General features: G+C 46.4%; 1 protein-coding gene across 5 annotated transcripts in view; it reads left to right on the forward strand.

Moving 5' to 3' along the window:
* Nucleotides 1-24379, forward strand: part of MYO18B (myosin XVIIIB) — a 191943-nt gene that overhangs the window by 36271 nt on the left and 131293 nt on the right. For all 5 annotated transcript variants that reach the window (XM_074973149.1, XM_074973145.1, XM_074973146.1 and 2 more), the window contains exon 11: nt 5549-5693. In XM_074973149.1, the coding sequence (XP_074829250.1) occupies nt 5549-5693 (145 nt within the window). The remainder of the gene's footprint in view (nt 1-5548; nt 5694-24379) is intronic.

Below are 24379 nucleotides of genomic sequence, written 5' to 3' on the forward strand. Positions count from 1 at the left end.
GATGCTCTTTGCTGCAGTTTGTTTTCTCCCACAGTAATTTGTCTGTCTACTTCGTATTCTCTTCTCTGCTTTCAAGGCCTTGCATCCTTCTCCTTCTACCAGCTCCTTTGTCATATCACGGATTTCTCTCTAGCCAAGACAGCCCAGCTCCAGCCACATGTTTGGAAAAACGGCAGACTTTAACTGGGTTTTCTCATCAGTAGCCTTATCATAGGCAACAGCAGCACAAAGACCCATTAGATCAAACAGTCTATCCACTGCCAAGGCAGGGGCGCTCCCTCTAGACGCTCCCAAGTGGGTTTTTTTTTGCCTAGGGGCTGCATGTGTCTGGATCGAAAATCCTCTTTAAAAGGAAAAGTTATGTGACATCACCAGCATCTGCATGGCTCTCCCAGGGGTTTGGTGGTTTTTTGTTTTTTTTTGTAACAAGAGAGAGGCACCAGCGAAATTCCTCCCTGGTGCAACTCTGTTGGTTTCAGCAGAGTTGCACTGGGATGAACCTGGCCTGACAGTCCAGGGTAAAGAAGAGTTTAGAAACTTAATAAGGACTGGAGCAAAGGAGGATTGCGACCAGCTGTGGGATGGTGGCAGCAAGGAGAAGTCTGCTCTCCTGCCCTTCTCTGGGGTTTGACATGAGACAGGCGGCCAATGGCTTTGCTCCCAGGATTTCCTTGCGGGGGCAGGCGGGAGTGAAGAATGATACTTACAGTGCCATGGGAAGCTTTTTGTAGGCTGACACAATGGAATTAATACACTAATGTGTAAGCTGCGGATGCCTGTGGTAGGCACTTTCTAGTAGATCGTCATATGGAAATAAAGGAAGCTCACAGAAGTTTTCCTGGTTAGCTTCTGTGACTGCATATGCGAGCTGCTATTCTTCCCATTGCCTGCACCCCCGCTTCCAGCAGCCTGCCTTTGTGCTTTGAGCCCCTGCAGCAGCCTTAGCGATCCCTAATTGGCTCCTTGATCCTATATCAGCTTATGGGGTGGACCAGAGAGTGTCTAGGCAATAACATGGCTCCCGAGCGAGCTGCTATGATGGCCCTGCTTCTCTGCTCCTGGAGCTCTGACTTGGATTCTGATCCCTGATCAACCTCCGGAACCCGAGCACAGGCCCTGATCCCTGGTATTGACCCTCGGCCCGACTCTGACTCCGGCTTGATCCTCAGTTTGATTCTTGACCCCGATACTGACTCTGACCCCTGTCTTCAGTTCCTGACTCCCAAGTGCCTGCCCACTTCCACCCAGGATCCTAACAACTAGGGACATGGGTCTGACAGCTACAAAGGGGTGAGAAAGAACGTAGGGGCTTCGTGCTCATGAATAGCCCACGATCTTTGCTTTATTTTAATGCTTACTGCTCACGAAGCTTCTCCCCAGTTTTCTGTTTGGGGGTTTGCTTCTCTAGCAGGGAGGTGGAGGTGGAAGAGGACAATACTGGGGTTGCTCCAAGCCAGTGAGCTGCTGCACCCTCTTGCTGCTCATGGCAGGGGAGCAGCTACCTCCCCTACAACTTGCCAGCACTGCCTGTTTTCCCAAATTTTTCTACTTGAAACCCATTTTCCTGCTGCCATTGGAAGCGGCCCTTGCAGGGAATCCAGTCGGTGCTTATCCTGGGTCGTTGGGGTTTAGTTTTTCATTGTGGGTGGCAGGAGCTGGAGCCTGGTCATTCAGTTGCATGTGAACCCTGCCTGATGCATCCATTGGGGGACCTCACCACCTCTGGGCAAGAAGTGACGAGGGGTGGGGTGGGGGGTTGTTCCTGTTTCCCTTCTAAATGGCTTTCCCAGCCTCTGCCGGTCCCTGAGGACTGCCTGGCTGACTTCTTGGACAGTGGACAGACCTGAGCAGGGATATAAGATATGGTTCCCCATACAGCAATGCTGGCCCTGTCATGCTGAGATTTTGTGCCATTTTATTATTTTGATCTGGTCCCACGCTGCTACTATTTGGAATGAACTTTCCTTGGAAGTGTGTGTATAGATAGTGTCTCTTCTGTTTGCTAAAGCTATTTCATTTCTGCAAGAAGCCAACCCACCATTTATTTATATGCTTCTTTAATCTGCATTGGAAACTCACTCACTCAATCTTTCACTGGCAACCAAGATTTATATCCTCAGTAGATTCTGTTATTTGGAGAAAGAGCCAGAATAACCTGGTGATGGCGTTAGAATGAGAGCATTCTAACAGTCTCTCCTCCCGGTTCTGGGCATGGAATGCAGCTCGCACTGTGCCTCTGTGGCAGTCTCTGTTTTTCATCACAGTGTGGATTTTTTGCCATTCATCCCATCAGAAAAATAGAAATATAACTTTCTCCAAGGCTCTGGCATTTGTCCATTTCTCAGTTCGTGACAATAAAGCTCCTGCTTAGGTTTAACTTCTGGAACAGGGAAAGGGAATTCAGGTTTGTCTTATTTGTTAATAGCGCATCATGGAAATAAGATCTACAGGGCAAATAGCATATTGGAAATGAACGGATAAGGGTGTAGTTCAGGCTGCTGGGTAGGCTGAAGCAATTTAGCTGACTTGATATAACAGCAGGCTGGAGTATTTGGCAAGAAGAGAGAAGTCCGATGGTTAGATTCCAAATTGCTGTGGCAACATAAAGAATTATATAAATTGTATGAAAATATAAATCAGCTGATTAAATCATTAAATCAGTAACCATCCCTCCTAAATACAGGGTTTAAAACAATCACACAAAACATTTAATTAAAATCTGTGACTAACTGTGCATTAAAATTACAATTTTTGTAGCATTGGAATTGGGTAACACATATATTTGACTAATAATAATTGTGTAATTAATCATAATAATTTTCACTTCTCTGCAAATCCCAGTTGCAGATACTGTGCTGAGAAGAGTCGATGATTCTTTTCCCGCAGATTCATGGCTTTTAAGGCCAGAAGGGACCACTGTGATCATGCAGTCGGCCCTTCTGCGTATCACAGGCTGTTGGACTTCCCTGAATTAATTTCTGCGTCAAGTCCAATCGTTGTGAACCCATGCCTGGAATGAGGTGCCCAGGCCAGGTCAGATGGGGGTGGAGGTGCTGCCCCCTTAGACCCAGCAGTCAAGAGGTTAGGGCACTCAGCTGGGAGGTGAGAGACCTGGTTCGAGTTTCTGCTTTGAATAAAGCAGAGTGGGGATTTGAACCCGCCGCCCTCACCCCGGGTGAGTACCTTCACCACTGGGCTGTTGGGTATAAGAGGAGCAGCTGCAGCACCGCCTCCCCCAGGAGTGCTGGTTAGGTGGACTTGCAGCCTGCATATGGCATCGGGCCCCACAATGAGCTAGCGAGGAGAACGCCTCACTTGTGAATCTGTCTGGGGCTTAGACCCGCGCTACGTGGTGAGCAGGTCAGTGGTGTCAGAACCTAGATACCTTTGCACATGCCCATTGGCAGAAACAGGTGCCTACAGGATTTCACTGGTGGACACTTAAGCACCAAGGGAATTTAGGGTGAGGTGGCAGCTGAGAGGTGGTTTTGTGAATGCCAGTGACACCTAAGGGGGCCGTTAGGCAGCTCAGTCCCTCTTGTGAATCTAGCCCCAAGTACGGATATTACTGGTTGGGACTTTGTTTTGTTTGCCCATCACAACCGTCATCAAGTCACGATCGCTTACCTCTCAGCAATCACTACTTGTTAGTTCTCAAGCCCCCAGTGCTGAGGCAGAACCCAAGTATACCCAGACCAGTGGTGGGCAACCTGCAGCCCGTCTGGGTAATCCGCTGGCGGGCTGGGAGACAGTTTGTTTACACTGACCGTCTGCAGGCACTGCCGCCTGCAGCTCCCAGTGGCCGCGGTTCACCATTCCCGACCAATGAGAGCTGCGGGAAGCGGCGTGGGCTGCAGGTTGCCCACCACTGACCTAGACCATCCCTTGACAGGTGTTCATCTAACCTATAAAATCTCCAGTGACGGGATTCCACAAGGATACCACACCTCTCATTGACTTCAGTGGGTCCTCAGCACCACTCAAAATCAAATCTATGGTTTTTAATTCATGTACAGCAACCAGGAGCCTTTCAGAAAAGATTGGTACAGCAGTTTCTTTCTCTGTGAAGAGCATAAGTAGGATTAGCTGCGTATAAGGAGGGTAGTTGGATTCTGAAGGGTCTAATAACCGTGGTGAAGATTCCTGTACTAAAGAGGCAATGGTGCTGGGTTCAAAGGTGTCTGGCCAGTCCCAGGCACTGTCTTAGCACAGCTATGAGTGTGGCTGGCTGGAGGACTGAGTAGAGAAGGGCAAGGATAAAAACCTTACAGCTTCATTCCCCTGAGCGGCAGAAGTGCATATTGGAGTCCAGATCTGGATCTGACACTTGTAACTCTTTTCTCACTCTCCTGCTGTGATGGGCTGCAGCCAAACCCTGGCTGAGGCCTGTCCTGGTCTTTGGTGGGGCTGGAATTGAGATTCAGAACGGCAATGTGCAGCCCATCCCTCTCCATGGCAGATGGGAATTTTTGGCAATGTCTCCCCACAAAACACGCCGCATGTGCTTTCCCATGCTCTGAACATTAGCAAACTGACAGTGCAGCAGTGAAGCCAGCCAGCCCAGTGCCACCAGGGCCTCTACTACATGCCTAGTGTTCGAGGTGCCAGCTTGAATCTGCACAGACATCTTCCGGCTCTAGGGGGAATCACTAACATGCTGAGCTTGGTGCTTGCGGCAAAGTTCCATTCAAACGCTCGGGCCCAGTTTGCGCTGTGTTTGGCAGCAGAGCCAGTCTGAGGTGAAGACCAAAATGACGACAAAATCCAAGTCGGCAGGAATTGCCCTGGGCTTGCCACCCTTCCTGCCTGTCCCGCCTGCACTGAATGAGACCTGACTGCCCAAGGCAGGACTAAATGTGCAGTCGCATTAGCAGGCAAAGTGCTGGGTACGTGAAACCTCCTTCAGCCTGGGAAGGAGAATGAGAACAAGTTCCTTCGGCACCAGGGCAGGTTTACTCAGATGGCATCTCTGCACATACCAGGCTAATTGCGATCTTTAGGGCTTGCCAAAACTTGGAATTTCCACTTTGAATTTGGTTTTCATTCTGATGCAGAATGAAATAAAAACAATTCAAAATTTCCCCAAAATTTCATTTTGGATCAATTGAAACATTTTGCTTAGATAACACTGAAATGTTTTGTTCCAATTCCAACTTTTAAAATATTTATATTATAATTTATATTATTTATAAAATAAATTTTGAAATGGAAGGTCATTTCAAAGTGAAAAATCAAAATGCTCTCTCTCAAACTTATCAAAATTCTTTTTTTCAGTTTTTTTGTCCCAGAACAAAATTTTCTCCAAAACAACATGTTCCCATGAAAAGCTTCATTTAGGACATTTTCTGAAGGAAAAATGTTTGGATGGGAAATTTTCGAGCATTGCTAGTAATTTTCCGTCATTTCCTCTCTTGGCATTCTTGGTGCCCTTTTTAATTTCCCACCAGGGCTGACTCTGAGTATTTGTGTTTTCAAGAATCCCCTGCTCTAACTTTAGAGACAATTACATTTCTCTTGTTGTTTCTCCCCCCCCCCCCGCCCCCTTTAGACTGAAGAGAAGCAGAAGGCTTCTGTGGCATTTGTCCAGCTTCAAGCTGCTATGGAGACTTTGGGAATCACGGTGGATGAGCAGACTGCCATTTGGCGTGTGCTAGCAGGGATCTATCACCTGGGAGCAGCAGGGGCATGTAAAGGTAAAGGAGTGCTTGCACCTCTCATCTTCCTTGTTTTCCTACAACTCTTACCAGGCTGCTACTTGTGCAGCGGGAAGAGGAGGGGGAAGGCAGCCCAGACAGATACAAAATTTGACCTAAGAGAAAAAGCTGTAATTAGATTGCATAGACCACACCTTACAGTCTAACTAGATTTCAGTTCATTCCTCCTCTGCTTCTGTGTGCTGGTCTTTCTGTGAGTTTCCTGCTTTTTAATTGTGAGGTCACAATGACAGGAATACAAGGTGGAGGTGGGAGTTCTGTCACCTGAACTGAGACAGACTGCAGCTGTCAGTTACATGATCATCCTGCCATCTCCCTGACTTCATTGGCTACCAGGGGGTTGAACAGGTGTTACTGTCTCAAAGTAAAGAAATAAAGGACTACGAGCTGGGCTGGGGTGATAAGGCTCAACACAAACTGCATGCTACAGATTATAGATAACAAGGAGAATGAGGAGTACTTGTGGCACCTTAGAGACTAACAAATTTATTAGGGCATAAGCTTTTGTGGGCTAAAACCCACTTCATCGGATGCATGCAGTGGAAAATACAGTAGGAAGACACACACACACACACACACACACACACACACACACACACACACACACACACACACACACACACACACACACACACACACACACACACACACACACACACACACACACACACAGAGAACATGAAGAAATGGGTGTTGCCATACCAACTCATCAGTTAAGTTGGGCTATTATCAGCAGGAGAAAAAAAACTTTTGTAGTGATAATCAGGATGGCCCATTTCAAACAGTTGACAAGAAGGTGTGAGTAACAGTAGGGGAAAAGGTTTCAGAGTAGCAGCCGTGTTAGTCTGTATCAGCAAAAAGCACAGGAGGATTTGTGGCACCTTAGAGACTAACCAATTTATTTGGTCATAAGCTTTTGTGAGCTAGATACAGCCTAACGCAGCTACCACTCTGAAACCTGTCACCATAGATAACAAAGGCATTTCTTTTGTAGATCTCCATAGCAACTCCTAGATAACAGTGCCCTCAGCCACATTGTGGTGTTAGTTAGCAGGTTTTGGTACAGGGCCCAACTCTCCCCTCACACAGTTTAAATCCATGGCATCATGCTGGTGTACAACTTGTGCGAGTGAAGAGTCAGGCCTAAAGAGTCCATCGTACTGTGTCCTGGGTTCAGAGACTTTATGTTCTGGATAGTAGTATAGCCTATACCCTAGACAGTTACTTCTAGTCCCATCATTCATCCCTTTCCTAAGCATGTTCAAAAGTATACGTTACTTTTCGCCAGAAACATGCCATTCCCAGAGCAATGGGAGTATGAAATATGGACTGCCTTCCGTTGCAAACCTGTGACGTGCACAGAGCCAGGAGCCCTCAGCTGCCGTGAATCAGCAAAGCCCCACTGAAGTTCAATACTGGAGTCAGTGGAGTGAACGGATTTACACCTGCTGAGGACTTGACCCGTGTATCTCCAGCAGTTTGCCACATCACATGACGTCAGCATTCAGGAAGTAACACCTGCTAGGAAGCCTTTGCCACTGGTCCATCATTTGTGGGAGTTCCTTGTTAATTATTTGGGGCCTGAATGTTGATTGTGGGGCAGGGGAGGGGAAGACACAAAGAAAGGCTACTGGAGGAATTCTCTGGAATGTGTTACTTCCTTGTGCACCCTACCAAACACAGCCATCAGTACCATCAAGTGGTCCAGAGAAATCCCATTTATTTCTCTCAGCCAGGTTTTGCCAGACCCACCCGTTATACTAACCCCACTGCCTCTTGTCTCCCTTCCAGTGTTCTGCCAAGTTTGGGAGGATCGGTATACATGTATGGAAATGAATTGTCTTTATTGAGCTTGTTCACATTCATGGCCTTTGTCTTTGACAATGAAGGTAGTTGTTCCTCCTCACCCCAAATTGCTGTGCCTGTCATTCCTTAGCATTTTACCAGTGCTCCAGGGAGAGAAGAGGCATGGTCACTGAAGGAATTATCCATCCTGGCTCGTAGTATCCTACGGTGGTTGTGTGGAGCTGCAGGTTCAGTTAGCGATTATTTTAGCTTCTCTAGAATGTCTCATGTAATTGAATTATAACGGTAACAGTGTGAAGGAAGATTATAAAGACATCATTACTACTTGCATACAGAAATTGTCTTTTCCCTAATTAAGTATTTAAGCTGTGTTCTAACCTATTCTAGAGACAGCCACACATGATTTACACACTTCAATTTATAGGGGTTTAATAATGGGTTGCTTTAAAATCAGCCACAGGCGTCAGCAGAAGTCTCTGCAACATATCATAACACATCTCAGGGTAATTTATGCCGTTCATCATTTATTAATTATTTTAAAAGGATGAACTTTTTCATCTCAAGTGTGTTCTCTCTCCCTGTCCCCACTCCTTTCCCACTTGGTAAATCTGTTAGCTCTATTTCTCTACAGTGCAGCAAAGTCTAGTCAGCAAGGACACGTGTCTGACATTGATTTGAGCTCTCCCTGTCCTTTGGGACTAGGATCCCCCAGCCTCAGAGTTCCCAGCAAAAGACAAAATTGGAAACAGTGACCCCTCATTTAAAAACTAAAGAACTTAGCACAAAGCTACACAGGCAGATAGGTACCAGCACTGCCCAGGGAGTCGGATAGTGATAGAAACATTGCAGTCTCATTGTATTAGAGCTGACGAATGGTCCATCTAGCACTGTACCTTGTCTCTGCTTCAGAGGAAGCTTCTCTGTAACCCTGGGGAACTAGTGGATGAAGTATGCACTGAACCTTGAGGGTTTCTATCACTTGCACCTTTATAGTCTTCTGAAGAAATGGTGGGCGGCTCTTATTGTCCATCTAATTGGCTGCTCCTGAAGACGTCCTGTTTAAAAAATGCTGCCCATCCATTCACAGTTCTGAGTAACAGCTGTAGAGTAGGGAGGGGTGCAGTCTCTGTTTTAATCGAGTGATTATTGTTTGGGAAGGGGGAAGGGAAGGTTTGCAACTGTCAGGACCTTGGGGGAAACTCACCCTGACTTTTTAAAATGCTCTCAGTTTGGAACTGAAAATCACTTAATGCCAACAACAGCAGACTCAGAATGGCCTTGTCTTCCACTTTAGTTCTTGAGGGTCACAGCTCTTGAGCCAACTATGCATCCCTGTCAGGATATACAGAGCAGCATATCTACTTTATGAGGATGGGAAAGCCTTTAAAAATTCCCTCCTATCATAGCTGGAGTTGATTTACTCAAACTTATTGAACTTTCAGCCAGGGCCTTTTGTCCCCTGTGTCCTGTGAGTCAGTTTAAGGTCAAGGGACTCCTGTGTTTGAAAAATCTTGTAGCTACTTGGGCAAGAATTGGAGTATTTAATAACAGTCCCAGACAGGGCTTGTGACTTCTCACAGAAGTGACTCAGATACAGGATTAAAACCCAGAGCATGTCTCAGCTCCACTCACTCTGGTATCGATTCCCCTGTCATGTGTCAACAAAAGGAGAGAAATGAAAGGAAATGTGGATAAAAAATGGATCAAAGCCGGTTGGAGGAGGAGTCTCTGAGGGGCACTCTTTTAATGTGGTTAAACCTATCACCCTGATAGCCATCTTTTCCCTCCCCCTTCTCATGAACTTTGAAGTTATGTATTCGAAATCCTTTGCTTTTGGAAACGTCACCAAAGAGAGCTCATCCACGCCTTTTCCATTCACGTTCCTGAACGCAGCCAGGCACTGCAGCCTTGTGGAACAGCAGGAGCAGCGGCAGCCTCCCTTATCTCAGAAACAAAGGCGCTTAACTTGTGGCACACACTGTAGTCACCACAGGGGGATGCGGGATAAATCATTTGCTTTGCAGATTGTCACAAATTCAGTTTGCCCAGGAATACACAAGAATAGACAAGTGGCATCTATTGCTGCTTGAGAATGAGAAACTAGTTTGTAGCTCTAAAGACAACAACAAAAGTAGGACTTAAAATGCCTGCACCATTTGGTGTCAGCTCTTCTTGTTGCCTTTGAAATACTGTGACATTCCCTTTGTGGGAAACGAGCATGACATCCAGAGGCCAGCAGGCCTCCCAGAGGCCCATTCACCTAGGCATTTTCAGTCCCCTTTGTGTGTCCCAGTCTCTTACATGTTTTCGTGTATTCATTATGCTTTAAGCAGGAAGGAGGTTTCAGGTGCAGTTGGAGGTCTGGAGTCAGCCCATTCTCAGTCTGTCTGTTTTGCTGACTGGTATAAAAATCACAGCCTCAATGTTCTCTGAGCTAGGGCTTCCCACAGCTTACTATTAATAAACATGGCTGTGTTTCCATGGGCTGTCTCTGAGCGGGAGTCCAGGGGCTGTCTCTGAGATGAAATCTTTCTTGAGGTGTTTCTGTCCCTTTTGCAGCATACTGGGCATTGTTCTCTACCCTGGGCACTCTCTATCTCCCGGAGGTGCTGAGGGTGCTCGTCTCGAGCACTCTTAAAGCTGCATCCTTTGTGGCTGCTAAGCACTGAATTTAAACTTCAGGTGCTGAAGAAAGGGATTAGGGAGCCCTCTGAGGCAGGGATTATTAGGTGGCATTGTACAAAGCCAGTCCATTTTCAGTTTGTCTGCCAGGTTCCATGGCCTTGGTTGGTGTCTGTAACAGGATGTTCTGCTTCTTTACGGGCAGAGGCCTGGGGCCAGCCCACCCTGTTCATTCATTCAGTGCTGCTATGGCGGGGACAGATGTGGGCTGTCATTAAGGTGCAGGAGAGAGGAGTTTCCCTGGAGTGACTGCCTGGGTCTCCTTGGGAGGGGAGCATTGGGAACCTGCTGGGGAAAGGGGACTGCAGCTCTGGGAGGCAGGACTCAGCCTAAGGAACCCTGCAGATCCTGGGAGAAGGTGCAGAAAGCATGCAGAAGGGGTGCCCAGGAAAGGGGCTGGATCGATGTCTTCCTGTGCTTAGTAAGGACACAGAGAGCCCATTGTTGAAGATCAACATGGAAAGGAGTAAATGACCCAAGTTTTTCCAGGAGACTGATCCTGTTTGAGACTGCTGCCTCAGTTGCTCCCACCACTTCCCCTTTGGAAAAGTGAGCTGGCCCAGATCTGCATGGGACAGAACATTACTGAACACCAGGAAGGAAAATCTCTGCATCTGTATTTTCAGTGTGTTTATTCACTTTTTTAAATATTAAGAAAAGTTATTTTTACGCCTGGAACAGCCCGTCATGGCAGGACTTTGCTACAGGTTTACTTTTTAGTCTTTGATAGAAGCAGTTTATTTTCAGAGGAGTATATTCTGCACAGAATTGCACTCCACAGAAGTAAGCATGGCATTATGGACTGCTGTTTGATCTCTTCCTTTCTGTCTATGAATGCTTTGAGAACATCCCCAGACATCCATGCCTGGCACATGTCAGTTAACAGAGTGTATTTCACTCTTTGTTCTGGGAGAGCTGGAAACTGTTCAGTGCCATCCTGTACGTCAAGTGCAGCTCTGTCTAGACAAGTGATTAACATGTCCACTTTGTTACTGCCCTAGCCTGCTTTCTGCAATTACTCTGGGTCATAGCCATATGGTTTCATGAGAAAACATTTCTACCACCAGCCCTGTAGAACTCAGTGGGGCTATGGAAGAGTGAGCTGGTTTCCACACTTTCTTGTGTATCACAGAGAATATTGCCAGTAAAATTCTGCTCCCAGAACTATCTATTGGACATGAGGAGGAGGAGGATGTGCAAATCGGGAGGAACCCAACGTGGTTTTCAGGTACAAGATTGGAGGTGCCCGTAATGAGAAAAATCTTGCTTTGTCTGATCCAGGAGTTTTGGGATCTCCACCTAAGTGCTGCAGAAGTTAGAATTCAGGGCTCAGAATTGTATCTGCATCTTAATAGCAGTTCGGGTCTCGTGTCTGAATCAAACTGTTTTTGTGCTATTTCTATCAGGGGAAGGGAAAGGAAACCTGTGATTAGTTCTCCTGAATACATCCATTGGAGATACAGTCCTAGATTATATATTGAAATCTAGGCTTTAGATTATCTACCTAGGTACGTACTTATTGTCCTAGTCCCATTGCTGTAGTATCTGAACACCTCCTGTCTGAGGCAGGGAAGGATTATTATCCCCATTTTACAAATGGGAAACTGAGGCATGAAGAGATTATGTGACTTGCTTCCGGCCACACTGGAGGCATGATGCAGAGCCCCCCACACCTGGCTCCATTGATGTGAAATAATCTCTCAAATGCCTAAAGGGAGAAGTGACTGGCAGTGGAAATGAGCTATAGAAACCCCACCTGAATACCTCTTTTAGCTTTTTAAAATGGAAAGTTTCCAGAGTCTCTCAGAGCCATTTAGATGAGTAGGGTAATGGGGATGTCAATCAGAATGTTAGAATGAGGGCAGCTTGCAGAATCAGGCAGGCGCTAATTACCCAATTTCCTGTGAGCACGAATGCCAATCAGGAATGGCCCAGTCTTACTTATCTCATCCTCACCAGTAGTAAGAAAATCCTTAAACTTGCATTACAGCTGCTGTTTTACGGCCGCGGAGATGTAGTGATCTTTCAATAATTGATGTGGAAATGACACTTTCTTAATTCCACCAAGGCTCAAAACCCACATTTACCCAAATTTGTCATTATTGTGGGTTGCTAAAAGGACGAGGTCTCCTGAATTATCACGGCTCAGAGGCTGCCCTTTTGTGATAAATGCAATATCAGATGTATCCCCAGGAGGGTGGTAAGGGAAGAAATCCAGCATGTTTTGGTGTCATCTTTAGCATGTTTCAGAACGTTTATCGTTGTCCCAGCTAAAGTTTGGCACCGGCTGTCATCTATGCAATGGGTGGGAAACTCCAAATGAAGAGAAGAGCCCAGTATGTGAGAGGCTGGGTTTTGCATGTAACTTCATAAGACTTTACACAGAGGCAATTCTTCCCCTACCAATGTTTTCAAAGAAATGTTTAAGGCTTAAAATCTTGTTTTAAAAACAGTTTTAATCCTGTTTGCTGGAAAGCCAGTGCCAGGTTCCTTCTCAGCCAGCTGAATTTCAGGAAAGGGAGAGGAGAGCCACTGACTTGCTAGGAAGCATGAATCATCTCTAGCTTTCTCTGACTCCCGGAGCTTCTTGCACAAGCGCCAGGGCGTTGAGTGGGGCCCAGATCAGAACAGTGCTGGAGTGGAGAGGGCAGATTAGGGCCTCAGGTCCAACCACACCTGGCCTTGCAGTTTTCATTCTGGCTCAAATGCAGCCTCAGTGAGCAGAAGTCTTGTGAGGGCAGACAGCTGATACAGTGAGATTTTTTTATTTTTTTTTTTACCAAAGTCGAAATCTTTACAGAACAGCAGGAGCGTTTTCATCACCATCAAGATCCATCAGCCCTCAATGGCGGGGGGGGGGGGGGGTTGTTCTATTCTGTTTTTGTAGAGCTCGCTCTCCTGATGGTGTTGCGAGAACATTAACATTTGGCTCCGCTAAATCATATTCTGCGGTGTCTCATCCCATTGCAACGTCCGTGAAAAGGCTAGCTACCTCTCTGGCTGGGGAAGGGTTCTCCCGGCTTCCTGGCATCATTCATGAAGAGGCTGCTTTGAAAAATTCCATCTAGGCCTGGTGTTTGAATCTATGAATCTCTCCATACGTTCTCACATATTCCTCTCTTCAGCACCTGGGCTTTCTTTTCCTTACCTTTTTTAAAGGACAGGAGCATGTTGTGTCTCATCTACAGGGTGCAGCGAGATCATTCCTGTCTTATACGTTGCAAGCTCTGAAATAACAAATCCACACAGGCTTCATGGGAAAGGTCTTAAAAACCACCTGAGAACAATCTTAGTGGATTTGTGGAAACCTGCCGAGCGCAGCGCTGAAAGGAAGGGGGTTCTGAGCTTAGTTAGCTTCCATTTGTTTGTTCACCTTGGAGCCAGATTAAATTTGGCAGGGGGAAAGTGCCAAGAGAGAGGATTTGACCCCTGGCAGCATAAAGCCAGCAGAGTCTCAAGAGGCCGAGGTTGCTGTGGGGTGTTTAGGTATGTAATAGCTCTCCTGATGCTGCCCTGATGAGTGATGATAAACACCTGGTTTGTTGGGATTGCCACACAAAGAGACAGGGTGGGCAGCAGCTTTTCCTCCTACATCAAATGATCGGTCACTAGGTCACAAGTGACATGAGTTTTATGTTCTCAACCCTTGTCCCTAATGGATATTCGTCCCTATCACAAAAGCCATGTGGTCTGCCTGGCCTGCTAGCACCTTGGTGGAGCTGTGTGGCACAGAGATCTCCAAAGAGCATGGCAAGGAAACTCACTGTGTTTTAGGTTTTTCATGGCAATCCCAAATCTCAGCTTGGATTAGTGGAAAAGTTTGCTGAGGTATGTGAACCTGGGCCTCATTCTGGGTCAAATGTGCACTGCCTTTCCCACCTGTGGCAGAGGTGGGGTTGGTTGTTTAAGATTTTGAGTGGGAACCATGCAAAACTCCAGGACTTGGGTGGAGTTTGTGCTTTGAGTCATCTGAAACATAAAGTCCAACTCAGGAGGTGGAAGGCCCATATAAACAAAAGCCAAAATACAAGTATGGGTCAGAAACCGCGGTTAGACAATAGCTATAGATTGGATAAAGGGTTTTATTTGAACCTGCCACCTTGAGTGCCCTTATTCTGCCCTGCCTGCTATCCAGAGAGAGGGCATCTGGAGACTGTGTCAGTGCGGGGAGCACACAGGTCATTGTGGGTCTCTCACATTCCTCTGCTGTGTTTGCACCGAGGGCGGGTACTGGTTATACCCGAACCTCTCCTAAGGGGGCACCTCAGTGCTTCAGAGCATGAGAACAAAAGCAGAGAAGTATAGGAGCAGTTGGAGAATTGACAAATCTGCTGGTTTGCAAATAGCTCTGATAGATTAGAGCTCACTCAAGCCCTGGACTGGTGTTTACTGATCAGATCTGCACTCGCCAGATGTATTATCATCTGGGTGAGAAATATATCAAAGCTGGAAATCAGAGAGTGTGCAGGAAGGGAATGCAGCCGGACGCTCCCCCTGATCCAGTGTACGCCCTCAGCTACCTCTGCTGGCATGGCTCTTGGAAAGCCTCTGGCTGTGACTTAAAGCATCTCCCTCTGCTGAGACCTCACACAAAGGGGAGGTGACAACAGCTCCACCTGCCCTCCCTCGCAGTGCATCCCCCTACACAGGTATGGAGTACTCTGTGGGCCAGACTGTGGCCACACCTTGGGCCGATGCAGCTCTGCACTCATCCTTGAGTCCTCCGTGCTGGGTGAGCTGCAGCAGCAGCCCTGGTGCTGTTCCCTCCTGAAAGGGGCAGGGAAGGGGAAAGAACGGTGAGTGGATGCTCCCCTCTCCTCCATACAAGCTGGAGCAGCAGGAGTGCTCCTCAGGAGCAGAGGCCCAGGGCTGGTGTAGCTGCACCACCCAGCTCCCGCAAGGTCTGTAACTTTGCCACAATGTCGCCCGACACAAATATTTTTTTCCCAGTCCAAACAATATCGTTGGTGGCCCCGGCTTGGCCAGGCCTGAGGATTCCCACCGTGATGCAGTCAGAATACGTTCTCATTTCCTGGGCTGTTGTAGCCGTGGCGGTGAGCTCTACCCCGGCCCTCAGCTTCACTGGCTTTCTCCTTGTCTCTGAAAGACTTTAGCTGCCTTTCCTTCATCCATTCCCCTTTAGTCCTACAGCCTGGCTGTTACTATTGCCGAGGTACTGGCGGTGTGGAGGGGTCCGACTCCAAAGGCTTGTTACTATTGACATTGTTTCTCCTTCCTGTGATTGTTTTTTTTATTGTTATCATGGCTCCTCAGCCGGGGCAAGCTCTCTCTCCTCACCTGGAGACTTGGCATTATCCCTTCAGCACTCTGACATCTTCATTACAAACTGTATGCGAAATGCAGCCCTAATGGCAGATTTATTTCATTATGCCATTACACGGCTCTTCCCATTGTTCTATATGTGCGTTAATGGGTCATACATTAGCCCCAGGGTCAACAGAGAATAGGCTGCAGAATTTAGTGGAAGACAAATAAATTAAACATCCAAGCAGGGATCAACCCTCCCTGTCCTCCCCCACCCACCCAAAGCCATGAAAATGGACATCTGGGTTAGTCCCATTATCAGTAATAAACAGAAAAGTTGTTATAAAATCGGTGGACAAAGTGGCCGAGGTGACAAACTGGCTCAGCTGCTCACTGGGCACTGTGGCTGAACTCTCCTTTCACAGAGCTGTGGAGTCCTACAGCATAGATGAGTGCTATGTACAGCGAGAGAGACATTATACCAATTAGCTGGGGGTTTGAAACAATAGCGAGCGCCCCTTACAGGCTGCAGGTCCCTCTTAATGTTATGTAATGTTTAGAATGAGATGACCCCAGGGACTGCCAGTCCCACTCTAGCCATGAGTACAGACGCAGAATAGTAAAATAAACCCATCCCTCCGCAGGAGCCATCCTATCTCTGCTCCATCCCCAAATTCCTGTGATGGGCATTGCAGTCTGGCCTGTGAGCTACCAGAGTCCATCTCCCAGACTGTGGGAGTGGAGTGGGTTCCAGGGTCAAGGACCCCACCCCCTGAATGCCAGGCCAGCACCTCCCTCTCTCCTACGTGGAGGATGCTCCATCTCAAACACCTCTGTGGACCCTATCCATGGATTATGGCACAGGGAGGAAAGTGTCTCTCATATAACTAACTCCTGGGTTTCCTCATGGGAAGCCAGGGCAGGTCCTGGAGCACTGGGAGTTGCTCTTGGTATGAAATTCCACTTAATGAGCAGCAGCTGCAACCCTCAGTTTCTGGATGGTCTCAAGGTGCAGCACAGAGATCCCAGCTTGAGGGGGCAAAGCTCCTGAATGAGCAAGAAAAGGCTGCACCATTCTTAACTGGCACTGCCGAGTAAAGGGCTCTTGGGTACAGAAGCTACCTGGACATCCAGCAGCAGTGCAGGGTCTGGCAGTGTCCCCCACGCTCCACGCCTGTGCCACGAAGGGCTGTCACAACCCCCGAGTCAGGAGCACTGATATATGTCCTGGTGACTGCTCTGGCTGCTTCTCCCAACTCACTGGTGCCTGAGTCTCATCGGGATTGAGCCCCATCCAAGTCCCAAGATCATCTAGACGCTGGGTTACACAGTCTGCTGGACCAGACAAGTCAGGCCATGTTCCCTCACTGCCCCTCCCAGCATCCTCCTATGGGGCAGGTGGCAAAGCAGCCCCCCATGACACCTAAAAGCAAAGGGGCAATTGCCCAGTTACCCTCTGAGCCCTCTCAGAACCAGAAGTTTTATTGTCATGAATGGCCAGCCAGGGGAGTGAGTGAAGCAGCTTATTCCACGCAGGGGCTGATAAAATCTCCACCACTCCCCTGCCACACTCTGGCGTTACTTGTCTTTTCAGTTACTGTTCTATGCAGCCTCCTTTGCAATGGCATCTAAGTGCAGCCAGCAGAACAAGTGCAGCAACCATGAGCCATCACAGAGGAAACCGGTTGACATGTACAAACTATGGCCCTGTCTACGCAGCAAAACAATGTGTTTTCCACTCCAGTTAGCTCAATGAACACTCCTCCCCACAATGCCTCAGGTACATGAGTTATCACCTTTAAGATCATCTAAGCTGGCCATGGGTGCAGCCTTGCTGGATGCTCAGGGGGGTTTCAGTCCAGTTAAGCCAACTTGATTGGAATAGACACCATTTCTGCCCATAGGCCAGTCAGGCACAGTGTTTAATCAAAACCCTTCAGAGTCTAGCATGCAGTGCATGCTGCCCAAAGTGCCCTGATGCAGGGCTCTGGAAGGCTGCTGGGTGTGGGGATGGGGACTCATGCAGGCAGCAGCTGTCTGCTGGGAATGTCATACTGCTTCTGTGGTGTACACGCACACGCTTTTGCTGGCCTGGCTACGGCCCAGCCCCAGCGACCAGAATTCCATTTATCGAGACCCTACTCCTTACCATTCCTTTTCAGATACGTCTCCCGCCCTCGCTTTCCCTCATCCACATAGCGAGCCAGATCTCCAGCTGGTGTAAATCGGCATTGAATTCAATGGGGCTGTGGTGATTTACACCAGCTGGGGATCTAGCCCTGTTAATGTCAGTGGAGTTGTGGCTGATTTGCACCAGCTGGGCATGTCGCCCCTTGGCATCGCATCCCGACAGCATCATAGAATCATAGAAGTGGAAGGGACCTCTAGAAGTCATCTAGTCCAGTCTCAGGGCAGGACTAAGTATTATCTAGACCATCCCTGACAGGTGTTTGTGTAAGCTGCTCTTAACAATCTCCAATGACCATGATTAACCACCTTGACAGTTAGGAAGTTTTTCCTAATGTCTAACCTAACCTGCCCTTGCTGCAATTTAAGCCCACTGCCTCTTGTCTTAACCTCAGAATTTAAGGAGAACAATTTTTCTCCCCTCTCCTTGTAACAACCTTTTATGTACTTGGTGGATGGGGGTGTGGGAAGTGATAGACATGGTATATCTTGACTTTAGTAAGGCTTTTGATGCTATCGCACATGACCGTCTCATAAAAGCACATGGCCTTCTCAAACTGGGGAAATACATCCTAGATGGAGCTGCTATAAGGTGGGTGCATAAATGGTTGGAAAACAGTAGTTATTAGTGGTTCACAGTCAAGCTGGAAGGGCATATCGAGTGGGGTCCCCCAGGGATCGGTTCTGGATCTGGTTCTATTTAATATCTTCATCAGTGATTTGATGATGGTATAGACAGTACACTTACAAAGTTTGCTGACAATACCAAGCTAGGAGGGGTTGCAAGTGCAAGTGAAATTCAATAAGGAGAAATGCAAAGTACTCCACTTAAAAAGGAACAATCAGATGCACACATATAAAATGGGAAATGACTGCGTAGGAAGGAGTACTGCAGAAAGGGGCCTGGGGGTCATAGTGGATCACAAACTAAATATGAGTCAACAGTGTAACACTTGCAAAAAAAACCGCGAACATCATTCTGGGGTGTGTTAGCAGGAGTGTTGTAAGCAAGGCACGAGAAGTAATTCTTCCACTCTACTCTGCCCTGATATGGTGTCAACTGGAGTATTGTGTCCAGTTCTGGACACCACATTTTAGGAAAGATGTGGACAAATTAGAAAAAGTTCAGAGAAGAGCAACAAAAATAATGAAAGGTCTAGAGAGCGTGACCTGTGGGAGATAATTGAAAAAACTGGGTTTGTTTAGTCTGCAGAAGAGAAGTAGTACAGTAGTCTGCCTGACCTTCCCTAGGTATGGGGAATTAAGGAAAAGTTATGTACACAAAGCAGATGTTTCACTGGGCAGCAGCTTCTCAGAGCTCTCCCTGCTTTTTTGGTTCTCAGTGGGATTCCCATCTCCCACTTGCTGTCTCTGCTCTTAATTAGTCTGCGTCTCCTCTAATAGCCTGGTAGCTAGGTGTTTCATTCCCCAAGCACGTTCTAATTTCCCTTAATTGTTTCCCACATGCACTGATTAGAGTCGAAATGTTAAGCGTGCATGTTCGTGACTAACTCCTGATGTCTCTGGGCTCTTAATAATTATTAAGTCAATACATTGTTGGTGGGGTGAACTTCAGGAACTGCAGGGGGTATAAGGCAGGTGGCTGGGAAGGCTGATGTTTTCACCACTGAACAAAGTGATGCAGCTCTGCGTAGTTACTTCTGATGTAATTATCCACTTCCATTATAGAAACACCAAGTACAGTTTAAAATACCCAATTGCTGCCTACCCCATCCCGGCCAGGCTGCCTATGGAATTAAGATGAACTCGGTGTATGCAGAGGCTTCTGAGTATGTGTGACAATGAGAGCAGCGAAACAACTGGCTTTAAGACAGCTGGTCTCATCCGTCAAGAGCCCTGTCTAAGGAACAGACGTTGCCTTTGAACTTGCAGTGCTGCTCCATGGGTTTTCACAGGCGGTTTGAGCAGCGTAGGGTGTTAAATCAGACTTGACTGGTAGATGCTTGAGGTGCACTCTCTATTAATATGTTTCTCTTGGATTTACATCTCAAAATTCCTGCTCTTGTCCCCGGACTGGTCACAGTTTGTTCCATTTTCGTTATCTTCAAGAGTAACTCACCTCATGCCAGCGGCATGAACTGGCAGGATACTGCTGTGAGACGAGAATCAGAGCCATCCTGATTCCAGGGACGTGAAGGAAGAAGGTAGTGAGTAACAAGCCTGGCCTTGGGGATGGAACCACTGGGTTTAGGCTTCTCCCAGGAATACATGGAATGACTTCGCTGCAATGCTATAGAAATACCACCCTATCAGTGCTCCAGAAATCTGCCCAGATTAGCGCCATCGTTTTGCTACTCCACCATGTGCTGTTAATGCCAGAGCTCGTTGCAATGGGGATTTAGCATTAAGGAAAGGTTAAAAGCAATGGAAATCTTATTAGACAATTCCCACTTGCATAAGGCAGAAAAAATAACTCCATGTCTGGTCACCTCTGAATCATCTGGCTTTTCCCCGTAACTTTGCCATATGGTCTTCTAGGTTACCTGGAGACCACTGGGTTATGCTGTTATTACGTGACCAATGAAGTGCCAGTCCCGTGATTTAATAATAACAGCAACAACATTTTCAAACAACAGAAACAAACAAAGCTCACATTCAAAGAATGATTCGGGGCCTCAATTTTATACTATGGGAATGTCCTATGGCCTGTTCTATGCAATATGGTAGAATTTAACTGATATTTTACCACGTTGGCGTGCATGCTGTGTGCGCGCCTGCATGTAAACGAGCATCATATTGACAGCGTCGCTTCCTATTGCCTCTCTCAAATATTAAATAGGCTGAAATAATTACCTTTTACGTGCTGAAGTTCAGATGTTGTACAATAGGCAGATGACATACCAAGGTGACTGCACATTGCTGTTTTTATTTATAATTTATGAAAAAGCCTGCTTAGCCCTACACACAGAACAGGCTGAAAATAGAAAAGAAAATTGCTTCACAAATCAATAGGCACAACACATGGAAAAAGTACCAAGCAAAGCAGGATTTCTATGAGGATTTTTTCGTGAATGTTAATTTGCTTATTCAGGATATGTCAATCAAGTAAAGTTGACGTGCCATTTAAGGAACATCTTTTAGTGTGAAAAGTAATAGCAGTATGAAGAGTATCTCAGAAATTATTTACCGTTTATTCAGATATGTTCCTAGAACAGCCTCCAGAGAGAGAATCTGAGGCATGAAGTAGAGAGTGGCTGGTGTATATTAATAACTTAGTAACATTTCCCTAACCTCAAACAATGTGTACATTATAGAGCAACAGCTTTTGTCTCATTTTAATAAGGTTTAGTGTTCTCCCTCTTAGGGTAGCTGCAAGACCTTACCAGATGAAGTAGCAGAAAGCAGGCCTAGAAAGAAGTCCAAATACTTCCAAAGTATCTCACGTGAGCTAGCCATCTTGTTATGTCAAGATAAACATTGTACTTATCTGTCCTGGGACCAGCATGGCTACAACAACACTGCATATGGTACATCATTGTGCTTATCTGTCCGTTTCCCCCTTCGCTTCCAGAAGAGGATGCTAAGCAGAACTGCACAGAGTTTGCAGGTTTCAGTTTGAAAGAGAGATTTATCTGGCGCTTGGCTTGTGAGGGAATAGGTGTGAACAGCCCCCTCAAGCTTCCTTGGACGTTCAAGTCTGATTAACTCAGGCATCCTGGGAAGCAAGTCTTGTACATTGCAGTGTTGTTACGCAAGGGTGTTTGTGCCAGAAAGGATGTTTGAAAGAGGAACTGACATATGGGACGAAGGATGCCTTGCGGTTAAGGCACTGCATGTGGAGTTAGAAGGCCTGGCTTCAATTGAGGAAGTCACGTAGACCTGATAGTTAAAGGTATTTAGATGTTGTGCCGTTCAATGTTGCGACTCCTAACTGATGTAGCCTAAGTCTCACTGAAAGTCCTTGTCACAGATCCTAGCGAGTGTCCCTTCCTAGGTCGGCTGTGAAGGGAACCCAGGCCTCTGTGTGCTGGATCCCCTGGGCAGAGTTAAAATTCTACAGCTTGAACAGAGGCCAGCCACTGCCCTCATCTTGGGGTCCCGCAACACACTCAGAGTGCACGCCTTGATGTCTGAAGCTCTTTATCAGAATCAAAAATAAGGGAGAAAGAAATGTGCACAGAGAAGAATGGAGAGATCCTCTTGACTGTGCTTTGCTAATTGTTCACACTGTATCTTGGACCCAGCACTTCTACCTGGTCTGAGTCATTCCTTCACTTCCCTTTTGCATTCACTTTCTGGCCACAGATTATGAAAAAGACTAGTCTAATCTATCCTTTACGGCAACGATAAGTCCCTGTGGGACTTTGTCTGTCTCTTTCCTTTTCTGTTCATTTCAGTGCAGCTTTGCTGTTTTTCTGCCAGCTTGCTGTCACAGACGCATATATTTTCCGTCAGTTATGAAGGGAGGTATTCTGTATTTTGCCTCCTTATTGATTTTAATCATTAAGATGGAATCACTGTTGTTGCATATAAATAATTGTCATTGAAAATATATGTCAGCTTAATTTGCTGTGGGAGACAACAGCACTCTGCCCTCCAGGGCTGTGGGGACTGCAATCATTGTTGAGCTTGAATAAGACAATCCTAAATTTGAAGGGATTGATCGTGAGCTCATCAGCGTCCATAAACACATCTGTTAGCTCAATCTTCTGAAGCTCTTAAGCTATGCAAGAAAATGCTATTTTAGCCTTTGCCACCAGCAACTATTAGATCGTTACAATCGCAATTCAACCCCCCCCCCCCCCTTCACTCACTCTGAACTTTTGGAAAATAATTTCCTTTGGGCTTGACATTTTCCTTGCTTCGTCTCTGCCCAAAGGCAGAATCTCTCTGGAAGGTTTGAGCCAACTGCACGCGTATTGTTGAGTTGCTGTCTATGTGGTATGCTTAAGCAGGGCGATGGACTAGATGACCCCTTGAGGCTCTTCAGACCCGCAGGTTTCTATGATTCTGTGGTTCTGTTCTATGATTCCTTGAAATCAATGGGACCATTCACAGTGCCAAAAGGACAGGCCGATGTCTTTGCAGGGTTGAGGCTGTAGCATGCAGCCAGCTGTGCTGAAGGCAAAAGATGTCTTTGCTAGACTTGAAAAGTTAGTGGTTTTAAATTAATAAAAGTGTGAACCATCTGAAAAAAACATCAGGAGCATGACCAGCCAGAGAAATCACTTACATCTAGAAGTTGTGTAATTACAATGCACCATTAACTAAGGACCAAATCCTGCAATCCTTACTCAACCCAAACTTCCATTAATGCTAATGGAAATTTTCAAATGATTAAGGAAAAATGCTATACTGTTTATTATTTTATTTATTTATTTATTTATTTATTGTTATCACTGTCAGAGGTAAAATTAATGGATATAGGGCTCTAAATATAGACAATATTCTGCATATATTCATATTGTAAGCTTTTTGGGGCAGGGACCATCTCTTGATCAAAGAAAGACAAAATGGGCAAACCCAAGACAAGATGCTTGGCAGCTAAATGGAGGTGTGGGATTATTACTGAGAGGGGAGGGGGGTTGCTTGGAGAGGTTGATTATAAGGAGGACTTTAAGGGCTAACTAACTTCTCGGCTGGCACACAGACCCATTGGCATTACTCTGCAATGGGAGTGCAATCCTAGCCCCTAGAGCCACTGTGAACATCTGGGCACTGGAATGAGAATAGAAAGGATTGGCTTTAAATGAATTGCCTAAAGCTGAGGGATACCTCAGTAAAACTGCTAATGTTAGAAATTGAGAACACTTTGGTTGCAGTCTTAATAAATGCACAAGATCTGCAGTAATTGGTGGCTATTAAACTAGCTGTGAACTTTTAAAAGCAAATTCTAGTTTTGATGTAGTTTATATATTTTATTTTATTTTTAGCAGTGATGGCCTCCAAGTTAGCTCCAGATCGGAGGGGACAGGGTTTCGTTCTGTCTTTCCAGTATGGGCCCAGGACTAGTATTCTAGATCCCTTCCAATGTACCCAGCAGAAAGCTTTCTGGGTGAAATTAGCTCCTGTGCAGAGGGGCCAGCACAAGCTCTGTGTGCCTATTAAGTCCCACTTAAGACCTGAAAATATTGGTGAGCGGGGACAGAAGTAATGCATAGTCCCAGTGCTGGCCCACTCCCACGGAATGAGGGGATGTCAGGATTCATATGAAATATGCATATGGAATAACTGAAGGCAGTAGTGCAAATGACATTCTAGCATCTGCTGGGTCTGAGGTTAACTCACACAGAGCTAGTGTTCGTGGGAAACTCACCATCTCCTGGGCTATTGACATTCAGCAGCACCCAGGCTCACCTGGCAGCTGTGTATTATTTCTGTTTGTGGGCACCTGTGCTCCACACTTCAGAGATAGTCAACGGCTGGGTCAGATTTCATATTGTGGTGGCTGTGTGCATCTCCAAGACCTGTTCAGAGCGGAGACCTGTATTGCTGAAACATTTTTTTAAGGAGGCTGGAGACTGGAAAATGAAATATTAACCTTGACATTAAAAACCATACAAAATAGATGAAAAAGATGCTTAAAATGTCTGACTTGGATTTCTGTCAGTTTTGCTGGTCTCCATCTCACTGGCACAGTTTAAATAGGGGAAGGTCTTCGGTTTCCAGCCAATATCCTACTTTCATTGTTCAGATTTCTCATGAACTATCTGGAAAACAGAATTCAGAACCACACCTACCCCTGTTATTTTTGCAATGGCAGT

The sequence above is a fragment of the Natator depressus genome, chromosome 15 (assembly GCF_965152275.1).
Source record: "Natator depressus isolate rNatDep1 chromosome 15, rNatDep2.hap1, whole genome shotgun sequence".
NCBI classification, from domain to species: Eukaryota; Metazoa; Chordata; order Testudines; family Cheloniidae; genus Natator; species Natator depressus.